The sequence below is a fragment of the Tiliqua scincoides genome, chromosome 2 (genome assembly GCF_035046505.1).
Source record: "Tiliqua scincoides isolate rTilSci1 chromosome 2, rTilSci1.hap2, whole genome shotgun sequence".
Classification (NCBI taxonomy): domain Eukaryota; kingdom Metazoa; phylum Chordata; class Lepidosauria; order Squamata; family Scincidae; genus Tiliqua; species Tiliqua scincoides.
Genome location: NC_089822.1, coordinates 127003318 through 127020789, shown reverse-complemented (window position 1 = coordinate 127020789; position 17472 = coordinate 127003318). Strand labels below are relative to the sequence as shown.

Sequence of the window (17472 nt, the reverse complement as noted above, 5' to 3'; positions counted from 1 at the left end):
TATTCATTCATCTAAGTTCCATCTCTAATCTATTTATTTAAATTTTATATTTAAACTTTATTAATTTTTCCAACCCTTGACACGGTGTCAGATATTGGATGTGGCCCTCTGTCCAAAACATTTGGAGACACCTGCTCTAGTTCAACAGTTTTCAGCAGAGGCCAATTAGCTGTCCTCCACAAAGCAAGAAGACAATACTTATTCCTTGATATTCCTTGATATTCCTTGATTCCCTTCTCTGAAATTTGCATAGCGCATGCTCACACTCTTAATTGAGGAGTCTAGTCATGGCTGTGTATTATGCTTCAAAAACAAAATAAAACTTCCTGTCAGAGTAACCCAAATTCTGCACCAAGAAAAGTGTAAGTCTGCAACCTGCATGATGTATGTTAATTCTGTGTGTTTGTTTACATTTGCTCATTTTACCAATTTGGTCTTCCACTGATTGTCAAGTTGAGAGACATTAGAGCCTAGGCACTGACTCCTGAAAATCCGACTTAGTTCCTTTCTGGTTTCAAGCATGCCAGGCCCTTTCAGGTACACCCAAATCTGCCTTTGTAACCATAACAAGAGCTAGATTTTTTAATATAAAAAATTAAAATATTTGTAAAAGTTGTGTTATTTTAATATTACAAAAGCAAAGGATCTCAGGTTGCTGCAGTCTATGTTCAGGATCCACAGAGCCATCAAGTCCTTGATCCCAACAGTAGTAGTAGGAAGTACATACCTTATGTCAAAACTATCTTTGACAGCTGGTCCCGCCCCTTTTTACTGGAAATCCCGCCCCCTAAGGGGGTTCAAGTGACCCCTCAAACAACTCTTCCCAAGACCGTCAACCACTAGGGAGGGGTTTTGTAGCTCCCCGAAGTTTGGTTTGGTGGGAAAAGGAGCCCCCCAAAAAGTGTTGGAAAGGGGTTCATGTGACCCCTCAAACAACTTCTCCCATTACCACCGACCACTAGGGAAGGGTTTTGTAGCACCCTGACATTTGGTTTGGTGGGAAAAGGAGCCCCCCAAAAAGTGTTGGAAAGGGGTTCATGTGACCCCTCAATCAACCTCTCCCATTCCCCTCAACCACTAGAGAGGGGTTTTGTAGCACCCCGACGTTTGGTTTGGTGGGAAAAGGAGCCCCACAATGAAATGTGGGAAAGGGGTTTCATGTGACCCCTCAAACAACTCAACCCATTACCACCGACCACTAGGGAAGGGTTTTGTAGCACCCCGACATTTGGTATGGTGGGAACGGGAGCCCCCCAATAAAGTTTTGGAAAGGGGTTCATGTGACCCCTCAAACAACTCGCCCCATTACCACCGACCACTGGAGAGGGGTTTTGTAGCACCCCGACATTTGGTTTTGTGGGAAAAGGAGCCCCCCAATAAAGTGTTGGAAAGGGGTTCATGTGACCCCTCAAACATCTCGTTCCAATAGGAAATGGGAACAGGACCAATAGAAAATGGGAACAGGCCTGGGCATGCCCTCTGTATTTTAAGGCCCTGGCCTTCGGGGGGAGGGAGAAAGCCGATCAGCCTGATGCAGCCATGGCCTCCCCTCTGAAAAGCTCACCCGCTTTGCCTTCTGGGACCAAGACTCCCCAGTTGGAGTGCGAATCCCCTGCTAGGGAATTGACCAAGATGGAGACCACCGAAGAAGAGAAGGAGAACGTGCCGCCTTCTGAGGGGGGGGGAGACCCCGGTCAGACCCCGCGGATTCTCAAAACTACATTCGCAAGCTGTTCAAGATGGAGAGCTGCGATGAGCCGGAGACCCCAGACAGTCCCACTGATTCTCAAAGCCTACCACAGGCACCTATGTAGAAGAAGCAAAAATGTAGGCGTTATGAGGAGGAGGAGGAGGATGACGTGTTACGGTTTCCACCTTTGAACCTGGTTTACCAATTTGCAATGGAAGAACCACATGTACCTAGAGAACCTGAAGGAGAGGTAAATTATTGTGCTTGAGTGCATACGTGAGTGTGTTGCCTGAAATGTAAAAATCAAAAAAATACTTATTTGTGTTTTTTTTTTCTATAGGCTATTCCAAAGAAGGACGCTTTCAAAACGTTACGAAACCTATGTCTGAAAGTAAACCACAGAATGTGGAACACCTTCTAAATGTCATCAATTGCCATGACCCAACTGAAATCTAACCATAAAGGTGCTCTCATGATTACATCATCTTATTCACTGACAGGTGAAGACAGCTCTGAAGTTCAAAGCAGCATTAAGTATAACTGGAAAATGGGTGTGTAATATTCTGTTAAAATACTAAATGGCAAGGTGTTGTAAAGTAATAGCAGCAGCTAATAAATAATGTGTCCCCATCCAACATATTAAACTGTCTTATACTCAGTCAGACCATTAGTCCAGTATTGTCCACTGTGGCTTGCTTTGGCTTTCTAGGGTTTCAGTCCTCAGGGTTCTCAGTCCTGACTGGTATGGACAGGGATGAACCTTGTACTGTACTGCTGAGCTGTGGCCCCTCCTCCCATCATCACAACACTTCAGATTTATCCAGGCAAATGAAATAATTGCAATGTATGTTGATCAGGTTTACCTGAATATTTTATTATTACTTGTAAGGGGCAGATATTGTGGTAGTCTCAACCTTATAAATATTATTTTAGTATGCATGATGTTTTCTTCAGCTTTGAAACTAATGGAAATTGTGGCAGTAGTTACAGGTTAGAATTTGACCCCCAGGTGGGAAAAAATAATGTTCTAAAGCAAGGGTGGCCAACCTGCAGCACAAATGCTACTAGTGGCACACTGACTCTTTCTGATTGGCATGCATGAAGTTGCCATATATTTTTGAAAAACTTTTAAATGATAACAAAGAATTATTACAAAAAATAGCAAAGAAAGAAAACTGCAGTTTACAGTTTGCTTGCTTTCTTTGCTACTTCTTACACAACAAACCTTCAAGTTTCTAATGCTGCAGTGTGCACACTAAGGGTGGCCACACCTACTGTGCTTGACTTGCTTTGACTGAAAAACAGGCAGTAAGGTAAGAAAAGAATTTTGAATAGGAGAGAAAGTCAATAGGGCAAATGCTAGAGAGCTGCATTTCACTAACAGGCATGTCACTTGCTTACCCAAGAAGTCTTGGGGTGGGCTGTGGAAGGCAGCAGGGGACAAGCAGGACAGCGCAGAGATGACCAATGAGATCAGCAAAGGCCAGATGGCCCAGCTGTGTGGAGATACTATCTTTGAGAAAATCAGTCACAAAGAGGTCCTGGCTAAGTTATCATCTTTGATAACAAGAAAGTGAGCAAGCAGAGGGGGGCTGGGCTGTGCAGAAGGGGAGTGAACACATGTTATATAGACTTCGGAATGGGTTCCACAAGGCCAGACTAAAGGTCCATGCAAGCTGTCTTTCTGGCCTCATCAGCAGTCAGCCAGGTGTCTTTGGAAAGCCCCAAATAAGCAACAGCATTCTCATGTTTTTTGCTCTGTACCATCTGGTACTTGGAGACATACTGCTCTTGAACTTGGAGGCTCTATTTAGTTAGCTTGATAATCACTAAAAAAGACATTAAAGTGGAGTGACATGTTCAAGATTTTCTACATAAAAAGTGGCACATCTTGTGCTGCGGGTTGGCCACCCTGTACTTAAGATTACAGTGTGGGTTCTTTGTTTCCTCACAAAATGTTAATTTCCACCTACTGATTAAATCTCTGCCTACTAGTTTCCTTGTATCTAGAGTTCCTCTTTTCAAATTTCTGTTGCTGCTTTTATATTATGAAATAGCTGTTTTATATTTGAATCTACTCTTATATTTTTAATGTTAAGTGTTTAATTGTTAAATATTTTTATTCAGATGTTTTATCTTCTACATGTTTTACTTTGATGTTGAGTACGAGAACAGTGGTATCTAAATCTTTTAAATAAATATCTGTCATTGTATTTTTAATTATTTCTATCTTTTTTTGGAAAGCAATCCCAAACTGACTTGAACTAAGTATTTGCTGAAGTTCACCTGTGGCTCACTATTCTCTTTGTATCTCTCCGTATCTAATGAGAGCATAAATATGAAACAAAGCAATAACTTCCCCTCGCCTGAACTTGTCTCCCATGCCATGACACACATGTTGATTACATGTGATTTGACTGTGCCTTCTGACAAATTAATAGCAGGGCTTCGCATTACAAAATGTGACACAGATTTGGATGCAACACAGAAGCCCATAAATAGAACGCACAATGCTAAAACATGGTTATATGCTTGATTAGATGCAAACCTTGGACTCAGAGGCTCCCTCTTCCCTTCTGCTTGGCTAGCAGGGAGGTTTAAAGCTTCTGATTTGATATAGAAACATGATCAGACATGATTATTTATTCATCTACATGATTAAATATTTGTGGTTATCTTCTAGTTTATGTTCATATCAATATTTGTATAAACAAATACTGATGTATATAAAGCTGACACTAGAATGGCTGGGAACTTGTTTTGTTCCTCTAATACAGTGATTTTCATCCTTTTTCATCTCATGGCATTAAAATTGTCAAGCCACACCCATCAGATTTTTGACCATTTAGAAGGTACACCATGTTACCAGAGGGGGGCTCACATCCCCCATTGGCCCTACTAATAAATGACCTTCCCACAAATTTCTGTGGCACACCTGTGGACCACTCGCAGCACACCAATGTGCCATGGCACAGTGGTTGAAAATGGCTGCTCTAATATTAATATACTAAAAGTAATATATTTACTATATAATAATAAATGATATTGTGGAAATATTTGTTCCAGTATATTATTTGTTGACATTTAATTCATAAAATAGGCAACGGAGTCCATGTACCTTTATTTGTTTGATTTATTTGTGAGATTTACAAATAAATTTGTGAGATTCACCTGTGAGATTTATTTGTTTGATTTGACCACTTTTCCAACTCTGTTTGAAGTTATACAGTGTGAGCAATAGTATCTTACTTTGAACGAATCAGGGATTGGGCTCTCCAACCACTTACACAGGTACAGAGTCCATCTCTGCAGGGCACCAACCCTGGATCTCACAGGTCTGGGAAGTGGCACTGTAATTAACACCGCGGCCAGTCAGTATCCCTGTGGAAGGAAACAACAGCCTGTCATGCCAACATTACAGTAAAAACCAAAGTTCAGTGTAATATGAAGCTACCTCTTTTCTCAAATCCTTTCAATGAATTTTGTGTCTCAAATACGGACACTATTTGCAATTCTTCAGTTCATGTTAATATGCCTAATATAGCCCTTAGCACTGAACACATTTGCTCACCCACAAATTAGACCACGCTTAAGACCAAACCATCAGAGATCTGATCCACATAGCTTTCTGAGAAGTGTGTTGCCATCATCGGGTTGATTGGTTGTTGAGTTGTTTTTTGTCAACTCATTTGAAGTTACCTACTAGCTGCTATTGCTATTGGAATGCAATCCTTCAGGATTAACCCCCAGTTGTTGACCTGTGTCTGGCTGAGAGAAGACTGCATTTCCAGAAACGTGAAGAAATTCAGATAAGCAATCCATTCAAACCCTGGTGTTGAAGATTCTGTTATTTGCTTTGGGGGGAAAACATAAATAGTACTGAATATGTTAGCACAGCAGCTGTACTTTATAATCCTAGTATTGTATAACACTAAATAAAAAGCAAGGGAATAAGAAAACATCCGTTTTGTTGCCATTAACATTTCTTTTTCATTTTCTTACAGTGATTAGAGCAAAAAATTTCAAGTGAAAAGGTGGTTCCAGCAAGTGATGATCCACTTGACACTCACAAAATGATCCGGTATGAAATCAAACAAATAAAGGTACATGGACTCCGTTGCCTATTTTATGAATTAAATGTCAACAAATAATATACTGGAACAAATATTTCCACAATATTATTTATTATTATATAGTAAATATATTACTTTTAGTATATTAATATTAGAGCAGCCATTTTCAACCACTGTGCCATGGCACATTGGTGTGCTGCGAGTGGTCCACAGGTGTGCCACAGAAATTTGTGGGAAGGTCATTTATTAGTAGGGCCAATGGGGGATGTGAGCCCCCCTCTGGTAACATGGTGTACCTTCTAAATGGTCAAAAATCTGATGGGTGTGGCTTGACAATTTTAATGCCATGAGATGAAAAAGGATGAAAATCACTGTATTAGAGGAACAAAACAAGTTCCCAGCCATTCTAGTGTCAGCTTTATATACATCAGTATTTGTTTATACAAATATTGATATGAACATAAACTAGAAGATAACCACAAATATTTAATCATGTAGATGAATAAATAATCATGTCTGATCATGTTTCTATATCAAATCAGAAGCTTTAAACCTCCCTGCTAGCCAAGCAGAAGGGAAGAGGGAGCCTCTGAGTCCAAGGTTTGCATCTAATCAAGCATATAACCATGTTTTAGCATTGTGCGTTCTATTTATGGGCTTCTGTGTTGCATCCAAATCTGTGTCACATTTTGTAATGTGAAGCCCTGCTATTAATTTGTCAGAAGGCACAGTCAAATCACATGTAATCAACATGTGTGTCATGGCATGGGAGACAAGTTCAGGCGAGGGGAAGTTATTGCTTTGTTTCATATTTATGCTCTCATTAGATACGGAGAGATACAAAGAGAATAGTGAGCCACAGGTGAACTTCAGCAAATACTTAGTTCAAGTCAGTTTGGGATTGCTTTCCAAAAAAAGATAGAAATAATTAAAAATACAATGACAGATATTTATTTAAAAGATTTAGATACCACTGTTCTCGTACTCAACATCAAAGTAAAACATGTAGAAGATAAAACATCTGAATAAAAATATTTAACAATTAAACACTTAACATTAAAAATATAAGAGTAGATTCAAATATAAAACAGCTATTTCATAATATAAAAGCAGCAACAGAAATTTAAAAAGAGGAACTCTAGATACAAGGAAACTAGTAGGCAGAGATTTAATCAGTAGGTGGAAATTAACATTTTGTGAGGAAACAAAGAACCCACACTGTAATCTTAAGTACAGGGTGGCCAACCCGCAGCACAAGATGTGCCACTTTTTATGTAGAAAATCTTGAACATGTCACTCCACTTTAATGTCTTTTTTTAGTGATTATCAAGCTACCTAAATAGAGCCTCCAAGTTCAAGAGCAGTATGTCTCCAAGTACCAGATGGTACGGAGCAAAAAACATGAGAATGCTGATGCTTATTTGGGGCTTTCCAAAGACACCTGGCTGACTGCTGATGAGGCCAGAAAGACAGCTTGCATGGACCTTTAGTCTGGCCTTGTGGAACCCATTCCGAAGTCTATATAACATGTGTTCACTCCCCTTCTGCACAGCCCAGCCCCCCTCTGCTTGCTCACTTTCTTGTTATCAAAGATGATAACTTAGCCAGGACCTCTTTGTGACTGATTTTCTCAAAGATAGTATCTCCACACAGCTGGGCCATCTGGCCTTTGCTGATCTCATTGGTCATCTCTGCGCTGTCCTGCTTGTCCCCTGCTGCCTTCCACAGCCCACCCCAAGACTTCTTGGGTAAGCAAGTGACATGCCTGTTAGTGAAATGCAGCTCTCTAGCATTTGCCCTATTGACTTTCTCTCCTATTCAAAATTCTTTTCTTACCTTACTGCCTGTTTTTCAGTCAAAGCAAGTCAAGCACAGTAGGTGTGGCCACCCTTAGTGTGCACACTGCAGCATTAGAAACTTGAAGGTTTGTTGTGTAAGAAGTAGCAAAGAAAGCAAGCAAACTGTAAACTGCAGTTTTCTATCTTTGCTATTTTTTGTAATAATTCTTTGTTATCATTTAAAAGTTTTTCAAAAATATATGGCAACTTCATGCATGCCAATCAGAAAGAGTCAGTGTGCCACTAGTAGCATTTGTGCTGCAGGTTGGCCACCCTTGCTTTAGAACATTATTTTTTCCCACCTGGGGGTCAAATTCTAACCTGTAACTACTGCCACAATTTCCATTAGTTTCAAAGCTGAAGAAAACATCATGCATACTAAAATAATATTTATAAGGTTGAGACTACCACAATATCTGCCCCTTACAAGTAATAATAAAATATTCAGGTAAACCTGATCAACATAAATTGCAATTATTTCATTTGCCTGGATAAATCTGAAGTGTTGTGATGATGGGAGGAGGGGCCACAGCTCAGCAGTACAGTACAAGGTTCATCCCTGTCCATACCTATCAGGACTGAGAACCCTGAGGACTGAAACCCTAGAAAGCCAAAGCAAGCCACAGTGGACAATACTGGACTAATGGTCTGACTGAGTATAAGACAGTTTAATATGTTGGATGGGGACACATTATTTATTAGCTGCTGCTATTACTTTACAACACCTTGCCATTTAGTATTTTAACAGAATATTACACACCCATTTTCCAGTTATACTTAATGCTGCTTTGAACTTCAGAGCTGTCTTCACCTGTCAGTGAATAAGATGATGTAATCATGAGAGCACCTTTATGGTTAGATTTCAGTTGGGTCATGGCAATTGATGACATTTAGAAGGTGTTCCACATTCTGTGGTTTACTTTCAGACATAGGTTTCGTAATGTTTTGAAAGCGTCCTTCTTTGGAATAGCCTACAGAAAAAAAAAAAAACACAAATAAGTATTTTTTTGATTTTTACATTTCAGGCAACACACTCACGTATGCACTCAAGCACAATAATTTACCTCTCCTTCAGGTTCTCTAGGTACAGGTGGTTCTTCCATTGCAAATTGGTAAACCAGGTTCAAAGATGGAAACGGTAACACGTCATCCTCCTCCTCCTCCTCGTAACGCCTACATTTTTGCTTCTTCTTCATAGGTGCCTGTGGTAGGCTTTGAGAATCAGTGGGACTGTCTGGGGTCTCCGGCTAATCGCAGCTCTCCATCTTGAACAGCTTGCGAACGTAGATTTGAGAATCCGCGGGGTCTGACTGGGGTCTCCCCCCCCCTCAGAAGGCGGCACGTTCTCCTTCTCTTCTTCGGGGCTCTCCTTCTTGGTCAATTCCCTAGCAGGGGATTCGCACTCCAACTGGGGAGTCTCGGTCCCAGAAGGCAAAGCGGGTGAGCTTTTCAGAGGGGAGGCCATGGCTGCATCAGGCTGATCGGCTTTCTCCCTCCCCCCGAAGGCCAGGGCCTTAAAATACAGAGGGCATGCCCAGGCCTGTTCCCATTTCCTATTGGTCCCTGCGGTGGTCCGGGAACTACAAATTCCATTCCTATTGGTCATCAGTGATGGAACAAGCTGTTTGAGGGGTCACATGAATCCCTTTCCAACACTTTATTGGGGGGCTCCTTTTCCCACCTAACCAAATGTTGGGGTGCTACAAAACCCCTCTCTGGTGGTCGGTGGTAATGGGGAAAGTTGTTTGAGGGGACACATGAACCCCATTCCAAAATTTTATTGGGGGGCTCCCTTTCCCACCAAACCAAATGTCGGGGTACTACAAAACCCTTCCCTAGTGGTCGGTGGTAATGGGAGAGTTGTTTGAGGGGTCACATGAACCCCCTTTCCCACACTTCATTGGGGGGCTCCTTTTCCCACCAAACCAAACGTCGGGGTGCTACAAAACCCCTCTCTAGTGGTCGAGGGGAATGGGAGAGGTTGATTGAGGGGTCACATGAACCAGATGTTTGAGGGGTCACATGATCCCCTTTCCAACACTTTATTGGGGGGCTCCTTTTCCCACCAAACCAAATGTCGGGGTGCTACAAAACCCTTCCCTAGTGGTCGGTGGTAATGGGGCGAGATGTTTGAGGGGTCACATGAACCCCTTTCCAACACTTTTTGGGGGGCTCCTTTTCCCACCAAACCAAATGTCGGGGTGCTACAAAACCCCTCCCTAGTGATCGACGGTCTTGGGAGCAGTTGTTTGAGGGGTCATATGAACCCCTTAGGGGGTGGGATTTCTGGTAAAAAGGGGCGGGACTTTCAGCTGTCAAAATAGTTTGACATAAGGTATGTACTTCCTACTACTCCCAGCTAAAGACCCAATCCTATTCAGTGCGCGCTGGCTCATCACTTGCATGTACTGTCTCAAATATGCCATAAAGCACGTTTGGGGGCCTTAGTGCCAGTGGAGTACTGGAGCTCCACTGCAAGGCGGTCACACGGACCACCAGGCAGGTAGATGGGGGCGTAGGGGGAGGCAGGGAGGTGGCATTCCGGGGGGGAAGTGAGGGAGGGCGGGTAGAGGACGGGGGCACGTTGGGGAGGGGGTGGGGCAGGAGAGAGCTTCACTCTACCAGATCCTGAGCCTCCGTGTCAGACTGTCTGAATTCTACACCTCCCTAATGCTTAGAATGTTGACTTAGAATGTTGAGAAAAATCGGACACTAAGCACTTCCGGGTTGCTTGGCGACCAGTTTTTCTCAATGTTCTAACATTCTAAGTGAACATTCTAAGCATTGGGGAGCCCTGCGGGGGGCTGCTCGGGGCTCCCCGCAACTCCTGCAGCTGCCAGCAGCCCTCAGTAAGTAAAAATAGACCCCTTTCACCCCCATTACTGACACGTCCTGTGTTGCTACCTCCCGCCTTTCCCCGCCCCTTAAAGGGATGGGGAAGCTTGACACAAGCTGGTGAATTGCAACCAGCCAGTCTGAGAACCACTCATCTAAAGGTTAAGTATAGCAAGAATGAAGCAGTATATTATATCCCTACTCTATGTACTTCTGATTACATAATGCAAATCTCTATCAGAGTGAGTTGCATTTGTGATTATGTCTAAACTTTTTTTCTATAATTGAGTTTATTTCTGCTACTCTTTTTCATCAAATCCACAAATCATTGTCTCAGGTTTTTCCCCGCTTCGTTTACAGAAAGTCAATGAGTGGTTTCCAATTGAGTTACTGATTTTTCTTTGAGCAAGGTCGTCCGTTTGCCCATTTCTGCCATGTCCAAAATTTGATCCAACATTCTTCCACCGATGGTGCTTCTGTTGTCTTCCATCACTGTGCAGAAAGTATTCTCACTGCACTTGTCATATATAGTGTAGCAGCGCAAGATGCTGCTTTGGGGAGCACTCAAGGCTTTAGGGGGCCTTGGTGCTTGGTGGGAGACACACAAGACTGTATCTTGTTGCCTGAAAGAGAGTGTTAAAGCAGAAGCACTCTGAGGGTTTGAAAGTTAGAACTTGAGGAGCAAAGAGTTAGAGCAATGAAAACAACAACAGACATGTATAGAAGCGAGATGCAGAAGGAAGGCTTGATACAGAAGAAAAGTTTCTGGGATTCAGCCTTCTCTGACTTTTATTCCCTCAAACAATACACAACAGACTGGGGTTTTCCATTCTCTGATCTTGTTTACAATACTAAACTATGAGTCAGAGGTCTGTGTAATAGAGAAATTACAAAAGGATACTGAGATTCACACTGGCTATAACTAGCTGGCTCTCTAGCTTAACCGCAATCCACATTCCTAGATATGATTCTCTATAACATCTTCTTGTTGACAGGCTACAGAGTTTCAGACTCAGCATGTCACCAAGGTCGTGCAAGTTTGCTCTGTGCAAGTGCAAAGTGTGCTTTGCTTTATTGCCAACATACTAAGGCTAAGGCTAGCGCCTCCACATAAACACTACATATAGAAATAAAATTTCAATTTTTTTCTCCACACATTCCTCTGTCAATCCCAGTAAAAAGGCTTCTGATCTCATTTGTATATTTATTTTTAAATGTGTTTCATGTGATTAAGGCCACCTAGGGAGCTTTGTGGATGAGTGGGGATTTGAGTCTAACACCCCCAACCCTAACTCTCCTCTAGACCCACTCCATTTTATCAATAGCCTTCTTAAACTGTGGAGCCAAGAACTGGACACCGTATTCCAAAGTTCAGACACTTCCAAGACATTCTCCTGAAAGCCTGCAAAGTTTTTATGTTGTGGGTGTGAGATATTGCATGATAAATAAAAGGCAAGATATCCAACTAGAACAAGAGAGAAAAGAGCACACAGGTTGAAGTTGGCATTTCAAACTACCTTTAGTTGGATTTGCTTGCTACCAGGACTCATGAAAATGAAAGAAAATCTGTGAAATGGGACTACCACCGATCACAACTGGAATTTTAGAATTGCTTGGAAGGGGGTTAGGACTTTGTGCAGAGACAAAAGCTGCACTTGCCATCATTCCCTCTTCAATACAATTGTTAAAGGTCGAGGCACTCTGTCTCCCTTTGCATCTGGTCACCCTACCTAAGAGTCATCAGAACCACCAGACTAGGAAGGCACTTCAAGCATTATGGCTACATTGCAGATACCACTGAAAGTACTTAGAAATGCCCCACTGCACCCAGCAGCAACTGTAACATTTAAACCTCAAAACAATAGTTGGCATTTGTGGTGTGCCCTCCATCTACTACAGCATGCCCGTGAGAACTCTCACTTCTCCCAGCAGTGAAAGTTTGTTTTTCTATGTTCTTTCACCTGGAGAAGAAGCAGGAGACAGGGCCTAGGCAGTGGCATAGCTGGGGAGGGGCGGAGGGCAGTCCATCTCAGGTACCAGCTTTGGGAGGGGTGACACCACAAATGACATAAACATCGCTAACTTCGCAGAGGTTACAAGTAACCCCATCATGCCATATACCATTGGATGCATAATTTCCAGCAGAACGCAATGCGACAAACTCGAAGGAAATCTCCTTTTCATCAAAAGTTATGGCCAAAAAACTGGAACAACAAAAATGCACGAAGCTCTATGGAAAGTGAAACCGAGCCATAGCGCGCGTTTACTCCCGAATAGGTGGACTTGCCTTAGTCAGTCAGAAAGGGCAGTTGGAGAGGAATCCAATGACACCAGAATGCTCCCTATCCAATGAATGCAGCCTCCCAAAAACAGTTTAGCTCCTCCAGAGGCACGCACAGGAAGGAGGCACACAGGACAGAGGAGAGACTTACAAGCCCAGCCCTATGCGTGTCTACTCAGAAGTTAGTCCCATTATAGTCAATGGAGTTTACTCTCAGGCAAGCGTGGATAGGATTGTCCTGAGGTTTGCTTGCAGGTGTGTGGCTATGTCACCCCATCCCCTCCAGTTTGCAACTGAGATGGAACTGCATGTTGCTCCCTCACCTTCCCTCCTCCCTGCCTTCCTGGCTGCGCTCTTGCCTCGGTGGGCTTGTGCGCCAAGATCCTCCCCTCCAAACATTGTCAGAGACAAGCTAGCAAACCATACACAACGCTGGGACAGACACACAAATCCGCTGGGGAAGGGGGCAACAGTTTGTGTGCCTATAACTGCAGCTGAATCTAAGTTGCTCACTGGGGTTACAAGCCTTTCCACACTTACCTGGGAGTAAGCCCTATTGACTCTAATGGGACATACTTCTGAGTAGGTAGGCACAGGATTGGGCTCCAAGGCTGCAGTCCTATCCACACTTACCTGGGAGTAAGCTCTATTAACTATAATGGGACTTACTTCCAAGTAGGCACGCATAGGACTGGGCTCCAAGGCTGCATTCCTATGCACACTTTCCTGGAGTAAGCCCTATTGACTATAATGGGATTTACTTCTGAGTAGACAGGCATAGGCTTGGGCTCTCAGTTGGCTGGCTGGCTGGCTGGCTGGCTGTGATGGGTTCCCTGGGCAGGAAGCTAAAGAGGAGAGCACATAAGGCAAGGCAAGGCATGTGAGGCGAACAGTACTGAGCAGTACAGGCCTAGCCTGGCCTTGTAGTAGTAATCATCATCTCATCATTTATTTGTAATTCATGGATCCCTATTCTATTCCAGTTCCTAAACGTAAGCTGCAGGCTCTTATGATTGTCTCCAGCCCCCTGCACCTCTCAATTTGTATATACACACTTTCCTGGGAGTAAGCTCCATTGACTATAATGGGATTTACTTCTGAGTAGACAGGCACAGGATTGGGCTCTAAATTAGATATGCTTTTAGATTTGTGGTCTCTTACAGAAGTAAGAGTAGTGGTGGTAGAAGTCTCCAGTGAGCTCTAAGAACATTTCTATTTCAGCAAGCCTTCTGATTTTGGTCCCCTTTAGCACCTGACACCTGCTGCTTTTATTGATGCGTTTATGATTTATTATTGTATTTTATGCGCTGGTGTGTTCATCAATGGACCTGCCTGCAATTGTTTGCTTTTTTTTACATTGCATTTTACAGTTTTATTCTAGATGAATACATATGTAAATTATAAGCCACTTAGTGGGATAACACAACTTAGTTTTAATTCATACAACTTATGGTCCAATCCTAACTTTCAACAAGCGCTTGCTTTTTCAAAATATTAGCTAACATTTCTCACTCACTCTAACAAATAAAAAAGAAAGACCCAATTTAATTAATTTGATGTCCTTGCAGTTCAGGGAGGGGGCAAAATGTTCTTTGCACTGGGTAGCAAACGGCTTAGCTACGCCAGTGATGCTAGTGCGAGCCTAAATATGACGCTCATTTTCTGCGTGATTTTCTATATTTATAAGGTTTTAGAGAGACTTAGGAGTGTGCTTGGTTTTCCATATTAATGTATCTAGCTGCCAATGCCGCATGGGTGGGTAGACCTGGGCTCCGAAGACTTTTTCAGCCCTCTGCACCCCCCAATACTGTTTTGCCCTTCCCTGCCCCCATTCTGCTAGCCCATCACCACCCTCCCCCACTGTTTCACCCCTCCCCCTTTGCAAAGGGGCCCAGAAGAAACTTTGTACCCCCGGATAAAATCCCTCCTGGCAGGAGGATCATAGAAAAACGGGTGTGTCTCACATTGCCAGGAACTATAAGACTGCAATCCTTTCCTCGCTTTCCTGGGAGTCAGCTCCATTGACTCTGATGGAACTGACTTCTGAGTAGACAGGACGAGGATGGAGCCTGGCTGTGTCTGCAAAAGGCAGGCAATGCTGCTGCTGCTCTTCCTCTGCAGGTGGCCACGGGCTGTGCCCTCCTGCACCCAGTGTGGGGCTACTGAGCGAAGCAATGGCCGGGTCACCCCGCCGCAGGCCAGGCCAGGGAAGGGACGTGCCTGCGGGGCTGGGCGCGCGAAAGAGGCTGGCAGGCTCCGCGTGGGAAAGCAGCGGGCGGGCGGGCGGGTCCGGACTGCGCTGCTCTTGGGGAGGGTCCAGGCGCCTGGGGTGGGAACGGGCAGCACCAGGCGGGGCGGGAGCGCGGCTCTCCCGAAAGGCGCCGGGGAGTGACCGAGAAGGCGGAGGGATGGAGTCCGAGCCGAGGCAGGGACCAGGGAGACCGCCAAGCAGGGAAGGAGGGACGGCAGAGCGCCGGGGGACTGCATCCCGCAGTGCAGGGCAGGAGCAGAGCGAGAGCCGCTTGCTGGCGCCTCGGTACCCGCAGGGCAGAGCCGGGAGCCCGACCCCCTGCTCGAACGGTAGGTGGCTCGCCCCGGGTCCCCGCACTGGACCTGGCAGCAGGAGGCGCCTCCCTGGGACCGTCGGGGGCTGCAGGCTGGCTGGGGGAAGGGGCGACACTGGGGGGCTTTGGATCTTTGCCCAAGTGGGGAACAAGAAGCCCCCCTGAAGAGCCCCCCTGCCCTGAAGACAAGCCCCCCCTCGGGGGAGAAGTGAAGTCTGTGCTTGTGGAGCTCCCCCTTCTCCCAGCAGGGGGTTGGCAGTAAAGGGTCGCATCTCTGCGCCCTCTGATTCCATGTCCTGCGAAGCCCTCCAGCTGGGGAAGGGGACTGGTGGGACGGGCGCCCGTTTCTGGACTTGGAATGACTGACAGGTGAGCGGGGTGCAGGCCGGACAGCCCTGGCTCTGGACAGCACCCCAGAATGGTGCCACTCAGTCCTGGAAGGTGTATCCTGAACAGCCCTGCAGAGGTTGTGGGGTGGTGGTGACACCTGTGTGAATAGGTAAGACTTTTAGGGTCCAACTAGATGTGACAGCCATTTCCCCCCAGCATATACGCAACAGGAACAAAATGTGTACACCTGTGGGCTGGGCAGAAATGGGGTCATCACATTGTTTGGCCCTGTCTGGGTGTTTGCTTTATTATACGTAGTAGTTGCAGGGGAATCTGGTGCAGATCAAACAGGAAGAAAAACAAAGCAATTGAAGGTGTGCATTTTAAATGCTTGATCTAGAATACTAGAGTTGGAAGACACCTTTGGAGGTCTTCTAAACCAACCCCCCTGCTCTGTGCAGGCACTATTGTCTCAGAAGTAGAAAGGGTTGGGCATCTACGACAATTAATCCATAAAATTTGAAAACAGAAAACAGCAAAGCACCAACCCCATAATCCTCTGGAAAGGCTGAGCAGAGTACAACAGCAATATAACTGCTGAAAATAAAACAGCAGAATGAAAGCAGCCGTCTTAAAGCAATCATAAAAAACCAAAAGCAACAAAAAATATGACTAGGTCACCCCTCAACCCTGAAAAGCCAACTGGAATAAATATGTCTATAGCCACGGTGGAAATACTTCTTATATGAAGCATCTGAGGTGGGGGGGGGGGTCGTGGATGTTGTGACCGAGTTGGCCTAGCCCTAGGAAAAGAAATAACCATGTCAAAAGCGACTAAAAAGAAAAATAGTCATCAATACAAAAGCTATCATATTTGTCGGTATAAAAACTAATGATTTATCTAGACAATATTGTTTGACTAAAATTATCTATCCAGTCATAGAAAGGCTTCCAACATCTTCTTACTCTACCTAAATCTCTCTCTTTCATTCTTTATGTTAAAACCTCCATTTCTGCTATTTCATAAATTTTATCTATTAAATTTTCTCTAGTTGGAACGTCTGCAGATTTCCACTTTTGTGCATACAATATTCTTGCCGCTGTAGCGATATGTACAGTAAGGTGTTACTTACATTGGTCTTTAATTTCTGATGTCACATTTAGGAGGAATATTTCTGGTTTGAATGGTAATACACAATTCAATATCTCTTGCAACAATGATATTTTGTATCATTTTCCAATATTTCTTTGCTTTTTCGCATGTCCACCACATATGATAAAAAGTTCCCTCAATCTCTTTACATTTCCAACACTTGTTTGATGACCCAGAATGCATTTTTGCTAATTTCTCTGGAGTTAAATACCATCCATAAAACAGTTTATATAAATTCTCTTTAAAAGACACCGCTTTAGTTATCTTAATATTTATATTCCAAATTTGTTTGCAGTCGTCAATTGGTATATTATATCCAAAATTTTTTGCCCAGAGTACCATTGCATCTTTAACTGTCTCATCCTCCATTCTTATCTCAAGGAGAAAAAAGGGCTGTCGCCCCACTCTCACTTTCCCTGACCCAGGGAGCCCTGCAGGCTCTGGCGCCGGGCTGCTGCAGGGACTGGAGGGTGTTCCCCAGTCCCTGCAGCCTGGTCAAAAAGGAACGTGGAGCTTCGATCGCTCTGCTGTCACCTTCCCTGACCTCAATCCTGGTGGAGAGGAAAACAAGAAGAGGGAATAGACTGAGAGCCCAATCCTAGGCATGCCTACTCAGAAGAAAGTCCCTTAATAGTCAGTGGGGCTTACTTCCATGAAAGTGAGGATAGAATTGTAGCCGTAATGGTTTTAAATGCTCTCTCTCTCTCT

The 17472-nt window shown here is 44.1% G+C and overlaps 1 protein-coding gene across 1 annotated transcript in view; it reads right to left on the bottom strand.

Moving 5' to 3' along the window:
- Window positions 1-9066, bottom strand: part of LOC136638779 (sterol O-acyltransferase 2-like) — a 34035-nt gene extending 24969 nt beyond the window's left edge. Inside the window, exon 1 of the mRNA XM_066612809.1 lies at window positions 8885-9066. Within this exon, the coding sequence (XP_066468906.1) occupies window positions 8885-9066 (182 nt within the window). The remainder of the gene's footprint in view (window positions 1-8884) is intronic.
- Window positions 9067-17472: the final 8406 nt, after the last annotated feature.